We start from the raw sequence: 12,227 nt of genomic DNA, 5'->3' as shown, positions 1-12,227 counted from the left end.
CACATTGCTTTCCTATCCACTCTATCGCATACCTTTTCTAAATCCATAAATGCATTAAAAACTTCCCTACCTTTACCTAAATACTGTTCACATATATGCTTCAATGTAAACACTTGATCTACACATCCCCTACCCACTCTGAAACCTCCTTGCTCATCCGCAATCCTACATTCTGTCTTACCTCTAATTCTTTCAATTATGACCCTACCATACACTTTTCCTGGTATACTCAGTAAACTTATTCCTCTATAATTTTTACAATCTCTTTTGTCCCCCTTCCCTTTATATAAAGGGACTATACATGCTCTCTGCCAATCCCTAGGTACCTTCCCCTCTTTCATACATTTATTAAACTAGAGTACCAACCACTCCAACATTATATCCCCCCCTGCTTTTAACATTTGTGTCATGATCCCATCAGTACCAGCTGCTTTACCCCCATTTCATTCAACGTAATGCCTCACGTACCTCCCCCACATTTATATTCTGCTCTTCTTCACTCCTAAAAGATGGTATACCTCCCTGGCCAGTGCATGAAATTACCGCCTCCCTTTCTTCCTCAACATTTAAAAGTTCCTCAAAATATTCTTGCCATCTACCTAATACCTTCCTCTCCCCATCTACTAACTCCCCTACTCTGTTTTTAACTGACAAATCCATACATTACCTAGGCTTTCTTAACTTGTTTAACTCACTCCAAAATTTTTTCTTATTTTCATTAAAATTTCTTGACAGTGCCTCTCCCACTCTATCAATTGCTCTCCTTTTGCACTCTCTCACCACTCTCTTCACCTTTCTTTTACTCTCCATATACTCTGCTCTTCTTATAACACATCTGCTTTGTAAAAACCTCTCATAAGCTAACCGTTTCTCTTTTATCACACCCTTTACTTCATTCCACCAATCACTCGTCTTTCCTCCTGCCCCCACCCTCCTATAACCACAAGCTTCTGCCCCACATTCTAATACTGCATTTTTAAAACTCCTCCAACCCTCTTCAACCCCCCCACTACTCATCTTTGCACTAGCCCACCTTTCTGCCAACAGTCGCTTATATCTCACCCGAAGTTCCTCCTCTCTTAGTTTATACACTTTCACTTCCCTCCTACTTGTTGTTGCCACCTTCCTCTTGTCCCATCTACCTCTTACTCTAACTGTAGCTACAACTAAATAATGATCCGATATATCAGTTGCCCCTCTATAAACATGTACATCCTAGAGCCTACCCATCAACCTTTTATCCACCAACATATAATCTAACAAACTACTTTCATTATGTGCTGCATCATACCTTGTACAGGTCTCCCTCAACATTCACGTTTTCAACTTTAACGGGCTTCACACATTCGCGAATTCCCAACCGCTGAATTCCCAGCCACCAAATTCCCAGCCGCCAAATCATATTTAAGTTTCCCGCCACCTGCGAGTCCCTACTACCCTCCCTCCGACCCCCGCAACTGGCAGCCAGCCCTCCCACCACTCAGTGTGGTGAGTGTTTTGTTTATTCATTATTTGCTATTAAACTACAGTATAAATAATGTAAACCCATTCATGACTGCATATTGGAATGGCTATTAGGAAAGGTATTAGACGGTGACATCATGTGTTTACTCTTGAACACTGCAAAGAATTAAACATTTCTGCTACAGCTAATAATAACAATAGTAATAACAACAATAATAATAATAATAATAATAATAATAATAATAATAATAATAATAATAATAATAATAATAGTAATAATAGTAATAATAAATATGATATAATTGAAGAAGGAAATTGTACAAAAATATGAGGGATTGGTTGACACATCGTCAGTGTGACTTTGTTTATGCTGGAGTGAACATTAGTCTCCCTGCTCTTCCAAACATTTCACAATAATTCATTGTGTTTGGTGCTTGTAGATTGAGTGTGACTGGAGTGGTAGAGACAGTGATTGAGGCAATGGTATTTAATAACATACATGTTAATAATAATAAATGTTATTAATAATATGTACTATTATTATTTATAACATATATGTTATTAAATACCACTGCCTCAACTGCTGAATTATTGTGAAATGTTTGGAAGAGCAGGGAGACTAATGTTTACTCCAGCATAAACAGTCACACTGACGATGTGTCAACCACTCCCTCGTATTTTTGTACAATTTCCTTCTTCAATTATATCGTATGTATTATTATTATTATTATAATTATTACTATTGTTATTATTAGCAATAGCAGAAATGTTCAATTCTTTGCTGTGTTCAAGAGTAAACACATGATGTCACTGTCTAATACCTTTCCTAATAGCCATTCCAATATGCAGTCATGAATGGGTTTACATTATTTATTCTGTAGTTTAATAGCAAATAATGAACAAACAAAACACTCACCACACAGTGGTGGGAGGGCTGGCTGCCAGTTGCGGGGGTTGGAGGGAGGGTAGTAGGGACTCGCATTGGTGGAGTCGGTGGTATTTAATAACATACATGTTATTAATATACATGTTATTAAATAACATACGTTATTAAAGCATAACATGTATATATTTAGTACAATTTACGACGTTTTCATGTATTTTATGATTATTCATGGTTCAACAAGTTAAGGAAGCAGTATTGTAATATATTTCCCTACAATATATTGGGGCACCAAACATTCACGGTTTTTCAACATTCGCGAGGCTCTTGATCCCCTAACCCTCGCGAATGTTGAGGGAGACCTGTATATTTATTTATCCTCTTTTTCATAAAATATGTATTACTTATTACCAAATCTCTTTCTACACACAGCTCAATTAAAGGCTCCCCATTTACATTTACCCCTGGCACCCCAAATTTACCTACTACTCCCTCCACAACATTTTTACCCACTTCAGCATTGAAATCCCCAACCACAAGTACTCTCACACTTGGTCCAAAACTCCCCACGCATTCACTCAACATTTCCCAAAATCTCTCTCTCTCCTCTACACTTCTCTCTTCTCCAGGTGCATATACGCTTACTATAACCCACTTTTCACATCCAACCTTTATTTTACTCCACATAATCCTTGAATTAATACATTTATAGTCCCTCTTTTCCTACCATATCTTATCCTTCAATATTATTGCTACTCCTTCTTTAGCTCTAACTATTTGAAACCCCTGACCTAATACCATTTATTCCTCTCCACTCGAACTCTCCCACCCCGTTCAGCTTTGTTTCACTTAAAGCCAGGACATCCAGCTTCTTCTCATTCATAACATCCACAATCATCTCTTTCTTATCATTTGCACAACATCCACGCACATTCAGACTTCCCACTTTGACAATTTTCTTCTTATTCTTTTTAGTAATCTTTACAGGAAAAGGGGTTACTAGCCCATTGTTCCCGGCATTTTAGTTGACTTTTACAACACGCATGGCTTACGGAGGAAAGATTCTTATTCCACTTCCCCATGGATATAAAAGGAAAAGTAACAAGACCAAGAACTATTAAGATAAAATTAAAGAAAACTCAGATGAGTGTGTATAAATAAACGTGTACATGTATGTGTAGTGTGACCTAAGTGTAAGTAGAATTATCAAGACATACCTGTAATCTTGCATATTTATGAGACACCAGCAATCCTACCATCATGTAAAACAATTACAGGCTTTCGTTTTACACTCACTTGGCAGGACGGTAGTACCTCCCCGGGTGGTTGCTGTCTACCAACCTACTACCTACTTTATTGCTTGTGATTTACAATGAAACATTATTATATGCCAATAATAATTTACTGAGCAAATGAGTTGCACAGTTGCTAATTTATAATTAAGATTACTGGAAACAGGAGTATAGTTGAAAATAGGCAAAGTTCATGACTTATCGGTACTTAATGAAGTCTTTGTCATAAAGATTGTGAAGCTCATAGTTTCCACTTCCTGGTCTCGAGCCAAGCCTCCTGACTGGTTAGCTTAGACTTGGGTATCTCATTCTCCCAATATACATTAAAGTATTCAATAACAACAGTTACCTGTGGTACCGGTGGTGCTACAGGAAGTGGGCTGTAGAAGCCAGGTGAGGGTGTTAAAAGAGCAGGCTGTGCAGAGCTTTGATCCCCATATATTGAGCGCTGCTGATCTTGCACAGAGAGCGTATACTGAGTTGGCTGCAGAAAAATACAATTCACATTCAAGTAAAGTGATCAAAACATCAGTGTAGGTTCTGAACTTTTATTTTAACGTCACTGTGGGTTTTGAACTCTTATTCAGAGTTTCTTGATTTAGGTTTGTGTATCATTTAGAATATCTTTTGCTTTAACAGATATTCTACTAGAATAAACTGGACACAAACATTTTGTATGGAAAAAGTTCAGTTGTTGCTCAAAATTTACTCCCAAATACAAACACTTCCACTGATACCTAAACAACTAAAAGTGACTTTATAATAGTCAGTAAATATTAAAGATAAAGATTTATTTTTTTTGTAAAGGTTACAATGTGTAATTACAATTTTGGTTTGCTAAGTACAAAGAAAGCCACTATCATGCTGGGACATTTCGGGCAGACTAATCCTAGTACTCAGTAACTACTTATAACTAGACAAGATAACAGTACACAGTAACTACTTAAAACTAATTTAACAAATTTAATTCCAAGTACCATGGTATTACAAAATGTCAAATATCTTTTTTTTTTAATGTACCATACTAAAAAATCACTCAAATGGCAAACTATAAATTTAAAAGAAAATATACAAATAACACAATTCAAACCTACATAGAAGCAGTAAAAAAAAAAATAAAAAATAAAAATATATTAAACTATAGCCTCTCCTCGTTTAGCGACGTACAGTGGACCCCCGCATAGCGACTTTAATCCGTGCAAGAGGGCTCATTGTTATGCGAAATGATCGATATGCGAATGAATTGTCCCCATAAGAAATAATGGAAATCAAATTAATCTGTGCAAGACACCCAAAAGTATGAAAAAAAAATTTTTACCACATGAAATATACATTTTCCTACACACAAAGAGAAGGATACATGCACAATAGTAGAGTAGTACATGCACAATATATATTGTGCATGTACTACTCTACTAAATGAAGAATAAATGACACTTACCTTTATTGAAGATGCAGCAATGACTGATGAGACACTGTGTCCTGGGAGTGCCTTTTCCTCCTGAGTACTGTAGGTACTGTTTGGCATTTTCTTCCAGAACAGGCCTTATCACACTGTGTATGCCACTACGATTCTTAAATCTCTCAAACCAACCTTTGCTGGCTTTAAATTCACCAATATGAACACTAGTTCCAGGCATTTTTCCCTGTTCACCTGGGTGTTAGTCGACTGGTGTGGGTTGCATCCTGGGAGACAAGATTAAGGACCCCAATGGAAATAAGTTACACAGTCTTCGATGACACTGACTTTTTTGAGTTATCCTGGGTGGCAAATCCTCTGGGGTTAATTGTTTCTTGGTATTCTCAATAAGCCACACCAACAACGGTGCTACAGCAGCAGCAGCAGCAGCAGCTGACAGTGCTACAGCAGCAGCAGCAGCAGCAGCTGACAGTGCTACAGCAGCAGCAGACGATGCTACAGCAGCAGCAGACGGTACTACAGCAGCAGCTGACGGTGGTACAGCAGCAGCAGCAGCTGACAGTGCTACAGCAGCAGCAGACGATGCTACAGTAGCAGCAGACGGTACTACAGCAGCAGCAGACGGTACTACAGCAGCAGCAGCAGCAGCTGACGGTGGTACAACAGCAGCAGCAGCTGACGGTGCTACAGCAGCAGCAGCAGCTGACAGTGCAGCAGCAGCAGCTGACGGTGGTACAGCAGCAGCAGCAGCTGTACCACCAATAGTAGCGATGGTTGATTGGGGTTTATTATACAACCTGGCCAGCTCGGAGACACGCACTCCACTTTCATACTTATCAATGATCTTTTTCTTCATCTCTATAGTAATTCTCACCCTTATTGCTGTAGGGTTGGCACTAGAAGCTTTCTTGGGGCCCATGGTCACTTATTTTGCAGATAAAATCACCAAAAACACTGTAATAATACGAAATGTTCCGATTGTATGCTTGGATGTTACCGCGGAGGCTGGCTGGTAAACAATGCCACCGGCGGCACATGTGAGGCTGGCTAAGGGCGCACATTGGATGCGTTTCGGACGAAGAGCGGTGAGCGGGTTTTTGAGCGGTATGCGAGGCAAAATTTTTGCGATAAAAGCGAGCGGTATGCGGATTAAACGTTATGTGATGCCGACGGTATGCGGGGGTCCACTGTACTCGTTTATCAACGCCTCGGATTTATGACGGGCTCTCTGACCAGTATGCATACCTAAATAGTGGACCCTCACCTAACGAACGCATCGCATAACGTTAAATTCGCCTAACGATATATTTTAACGCTAACATTTTGCCTCGGCTAATGCTAAAAAACTCGCCTAACGATACTCGTTCTAGCGTACCAATTAATATCGTTAGGTGAGGGGTCCACTGTACTGTATATTAGAGCTGATTTCCTCTATTCTGTTTATTACAATATACAGTACACTACTGTATAAACATTATACAGAAATGTTATAAACAGTGCAAAGGTGACATTAATAAAACATGAAAAATGGTCGACACAAACTCTCTACGATTATCGTATGCTCCTCACTTAGCGACGAATTTGTTTACTGATGTGGTCTTAGGAACGAAATTCAGTTAAGTGAGGAGAGGCTGTATATTACAAAGTTGAATAGCTAGCTAAACTGAGGATACAGTTCTGCTATAATATTTTTCACATTTTCCCAAATTAAATATTTTAATTATTAATGACAAAAGCACTTCTACACAAGTCACACAAAAAATTCATCCTCTACCCAATTACAGTATAACATTAACCCGAGGACACCATGATGCATAGTACATGGGATAATAATTACACACAAAATTGCACTTAATTTTTTCTAGCAACATTTTGCTAAAACAATATAAAGCAATATCGAAGTTAATTTTATTACACGATACAGTCACATTTCCATAGATATTTGCTAATGTTGTCTAATAAATTATGTGCCCCTAGCTAAACTTTCAAATTTTATTAAATTATGTGGTTAATATCTTTAGTAATTTAGTAACAAATTTTTAATTAGTGAATTCTCTTAACGTCGTAATACAGCATCTCCTCACTTTATGACGGAATTCCGTTCCTAAGACCACGTCGTTAAACGAATTCATCTCTAAGTTAGGAGCATACTATAATTGCTAGTGGGTTTGTGTCAACCATCTTTGATAATGTTTTAATGTCACTTTTGCACCATTTATAACATTTCCGGTATATTTTTAAATGTTTAAACAGTGGCATTCTGTACAATGAAATAAACATAATAGAGGAAATCAGCTCAAGCATACATTATTTAGGTATAAATACTGGTCAGAGAGCCTGTCATAAGTCCAAGGCGTTGGTAAACGAGTACGTCACTAAGTGAGGAGAGGCTGAATTGTAAACAAGGTTAAACAAAATGCAACCTTCCTCTTAATTGCTATAATTAAATGTTTATTTTACTTTTTTGGAAAGTTCCATCTAAAGCAGCAAGCTTACAAATATACTGTACAATAAAATAAAAGGAAATGAATACTGCCACTGTGATGAATACAATGGGAAAAAACAACAAATGAAAATGTGTGTGTATGAAAGCATGAGAGGGGGTCAGGGGAGAATAAGGGAGGAGAGGAGACAGGGAGGAAGGAGACAGAGAACAAGACAGGATGAGTGAGAGGGGAAAGTAGTGGTAGCGGTTGTAATAATAATATTATAAATTAATAAATATAAAAAGAAAAACTTTTATTTCTTCTTTTTCAAGTCACCCTGCCTTGGTGGGAGACGACCTGTATTAAAAAAAAATTGGGGAGTTTGTTATTCTTGAGCTTCTGTTCTTTCAAGAAATTCAGAAGCACTTGCACACCAAGCCATTAATGCAACAACAATGCTGAAAATTACTAAGGTCTATAAACAAATAACTTGAATTTAGGAGACAAACTGATAACGACTTTTTGATCTGATTTGGACCATTAACAAGCCACAGAGAACCAAGAAGGGAAGGAAGCCAGAACATATATGAGAGGGGGATGGGAGTTGTAGAACAGAAGGTAGTAGTAGTAGAGGTAGGTCATGATTATCAGGATCATAAGATCAACAGCACGAGGCACAATCTGTCTAAAAGAGTGTGGTAATTTTCAGAAACATTCCCAAGCCCAATGTGAAAGGTACAAAAATATCAGCAAGATACTTGGGGTCATTAAACTTAATCTCTAATTATTAGTAATCAAAGCTTAAATTAAATTCCTGTCTTGATAGAATGCCAATGCAGCTCATACCAGTAAGGACCACAGTAGTTAGGCAAACCTACAAACATCTGCAACATCCCCAAAACCATCTCCAAATAATCAAGAAACTCAAGGAATGTCAATGCCCTGAGTATGCTATCAGCTCTAAACACCACACCGGAGTTGGAAAAGCTAACGTAGAAAAAAAATATGTACTAAACTACCAACGAATATCCCTCTTATTTATACAATGTAGGGATGAAGAAAAAAAAAAAAAGCTTCATCAAAGATCAACATCACAGGTTCAAGGACAATTATGTTTCTGAACTTTTATATTCAACAATATTTTATATATTAGTAAAAGGGGGTTGGAGGTGAAGAGACAATCTTATGACAGGATCACAAAAGACAGGATGATGGAAAAGATGCGTGAATTACATATTTTCTGGACTGTCAAAAGGGTTTTTAACAGTATCTAAAACAGGAAACTAACACAAACAAAAAACCAGGATAATATATCAGCAGATAGAAAATATCATGCTAGGGAGAGGTAACAAGTAGAATTTCCCACAGATCAGCACTCACTGATCTTTATAGACAACATGACACAGTGGAAATAGAAAAGCCCTGCAAAAAAAAAATACAGGACAAACTACAGAAAAGGTTCAGTAAGCTGCTACTCTATTCAAGTAATAATAAATGAAAGATAGTGAAATTGGAGAAGGGAGAACAAAAGTACTTAGTATGTCCAGGTGGATTAAGACACTGAAAGGGATGGAACCAAAATGAGGAAATAAATGTAGACTCGGTACCCAAATAAGAAAGATGTGAAAAGAAACTTCAGCTCTATGACAGGAGTGAAATGCATTACAACAATCAATTACTAAAAAGCAGAAGCTGATGCTTGACACACACAGGCTAGTTCAGTTACATAAATACATGATGTGTAAATATAGTAACAGCCAAAATTAACACCTGTCTGCTAATAGTGTGTCAATCTGCTGTCAAGCATGTAGCTCATCAATTGTTAATTAGTCAGCTATGAGTAGCTGACTCAGAATAAACAACTATCATTATTGCATGTCATTCTATGTTGGAAAAAAATACATTTTTATTACATAAACCAATGTATCATCAAAGGTTCCTATTTGTCAAAGATCTACAAAATATATTTCAATTATAAAAGTTCACTATTTACTTATGAAGATAATGTCTATAAAAATTTTGGAGGGCTAAGGATTCACCACTTGGTATAAATTTTGAGAGGCACCAATTTACACACATTCCCCACCACATCACTTAACTTAAATACGTCAACTTTATGTTGATCATAGCACAAAGACATTTTACCCTTCATAATGTCAAGGACTAACTCAACCAAGGTGAACCACCTATACAATTCACACTGGAAGAGGAATAAGACATCCTACCTTCTCATGATATTCTCCTAATCAGGGACAATGACAACATCAAATATAAAGTTTGCAGAAGGTCTACCAATAGACTACAATCCAATACTACTCTCACTATAACCTCAGAACAAAAATGAGGTGTGATAATAGTTTTTTTTATGTGCCCTCAGGATCTGTAGTAGTGAATGCCCTCTTGATTAATAAACAGTTTTTCTGTCTCTAAATTTCCCAAACACATCATCCATTTTTGTAAAATCAAAGCATCTTTAACAATCCCAGAGACCACCACCAGCACCACTACCAGAAAAACTAATGCAGTAACTACTACATTTATGGTATTAGGAGCTGTTTTGCCACCAGGGGTTTCATCAGTCCAATACAATGGCCAGAGGGCAACATTTCTAAGATCATAAGCTGCCTGTGCTTTGAGATGTGGCATTGGTAGTAACGATGAGAGTAGATTCTAAATTCATTATTTGATGACAAGCCTGGCTTATCAAAGAATCAGACCAATATTGCAGATTTTTTATTTATTTATCATCACACTGGCCGAGTCCCACCAAGGCAGGGTGGCCCGAAAAAGAAAAACTTTCACCATCATTCACTCCATCACTGTCTTGCCAGAAGGGTGCTTTACACTAGTTTTTAAACTGCAACATTAACACCCCTCCTTCAGAGTGCAGGCACTGTACTTCCCATCTCCAGGACTCAAGTCCGGCCTGCCGGTTTCCCTGAACCCCTTCATAAATGTTACTTTGCTCACACTCCAACAGCACGTCAAGTACTAAAAACCATTTGTCTCCATTCACTCCTATCAAACACGCTCACACATGCCTGCTGAAAGTCCAAGCCCCTCGCACACAAAACCTCCTTTACCCGCTCCCTCCAACCTTTCCTAGGCCGACCCCTACCCCGCCTTCCTTCCACTACAGACTGATACACTCTTGAAGTCATTCTCTTTCGCTCCATTCTCTCTACATGTCCGAACCACCTCAACAACCCTTCCTCAGCCCTCTGGACAACAGTTTTGGTAATCCCGCACCTCCTCCTAACTTCCAAACTACGAATTCTCTGCATTATATTCACACCACACATTGCCCTCAGACATGACATCTCCACTGCCTCCAGCCTTCTCCTCGCTGCAACATTCATCACCCATGCTTCACACCCATATAAGAGCGTTGGTAAAACTATACTCTCATACATTCCCCTCTTTGCCTCCAAGGACAAAGTTCTTTGTCTCCACAGACTCCTAAGTGCACCACTCACCCTTTTCCCCTCATCAATTCTATGATTCACCTCATCTTTCATAGACCCATCCGCTGACACGTCCACTCCCAAATATCTGAATACATTCACCTCCTCCATACTCTCTCCCTCCAATCTGATATCTAATCTTTCATCACCTAATCTTTTTGTTATCCTCATAACCTTACTCTTTCCTGTATTCACTTTTAATTTTCTTCTTTTGCACACCCTACCAAATTCATCCACCAATCTCTGCAACTTCTCTTCAGAATCTCCCAAGAGCACAGTGTCATCAGCAAAGAGCAACTGTGACAACTCCCGCTTTATGTGTGATTCTTTATCTTTTAACTCCACGCCTCTTGCCAAGACCCTCGCATTTACTTCTCTTACAACCCCATCTATAAATATATTAAACAACCATGGTGACATCACACATCCTTGTCTAAGGCCTACTTTTACTGGGAAATAATTTCCCTCTTTCCTACATACTCTAACTTGAGCCTCACTATCCTCGTAAAAACTCTTCACTGCTTTCAGTAACCTACCTCCTACACCATACACCTGCAACATCTGCCACATTGCCCCCCTATCCACCCTGTCATATGCTTTTTCCAAATCCATCAATGCCACAAAGACCTCTTTAGCCTTATCTAAATACTGTTCACTTATATGTTTCACTGTAAACACCTGGTCCACACACCCCCTACCTTTCCTAAAGCCTCCTTGTTCATCTGCTATCCTATTCTCCGTCTTACTCTTAATTCTTTCAATAATAACTCTACCATACACTTTACCAGGTATACTCAACAGACTTATCCCCCTATAATTTTTGCACTCTCTTTTGTCCCCTTTGCCTTTATACAAAGGAACTATGCATGCTCTCTGCCAATCCCTAGGTACCTTACCCTCTTCCATACATTTATTAAATAATTGCACCAACCACTCCAAAACTATATCCCCACCTGCTTTTAACAGTTCTATCTTTATCCCATCAATCCCGGCTGCCTTACCCCCCTTTCATTTTACCTACTGCCTCACGAACTTCCCCCACACTCACAACTGGCTCTTCCTCACTCCTACAAGATGTTATTCCTCCTTGCCCTATACACGAAATCACAGCTATCTTCATCAATATTTAACAATTCCTCAAAATATTCCCTCCATCTTCCCAATACCTCTAACTCTCCATTTAATAACTCTCCTCTCCTATTTTTAACTGACAAATCCATTTGTTCTCTAGGCTTCCTTAACTTGTTAATCTCGCTCCAAAACTTTTTCTTATTTTCA

At 38.3% G+C, this 12,227-nt stretch overlaps 1 protein-coding gene across 6 annotated transcripts in view; it reads right to left on the bottom strand.

The window, feature by feature from the left end:
- Nucleotides 1–12,227, bottom strand: part of LOC128693205 (protein transport protein Sec31A-like) — a gene marked incomplete at its 5' end in the record, with an annotated part of 75,510 nt that overhangs the window by 46,972 nt on the left and 16,311 nt on the right. For 5 of the 6 annotated variants that reach the window (XM_070089275.1, XM_070089277.1, XM_070089276.1 and 2 more), the window contains 1 exon segment: nucleotides 3,989–4,123. In XM_070089275.1, coding sequence (XP_069945376.1) covers nucleotides 3,989–4,123 — 135 coding nt within the window. 6 annotated transcript variants of the gene reach the window in all.

This window comes from Cherax quadricarinatus, chromosome 28 (assembly GCF_038502225.1).
Source record: "Cherax quadricarinatus isolate ZL_2023a chromosome 28, ASM3850222v1, whole genome shotgun sequence".
Lineage (NCBI taxonomy): Eukaryota > Metazoa > Arthropoda > Malacostraca > Decapoda > Parastacidae > Cherax > Cherax quadricarinatus.
This window is presented reverse-complemented; position numbering and strand designations above follow the sequence as displayed.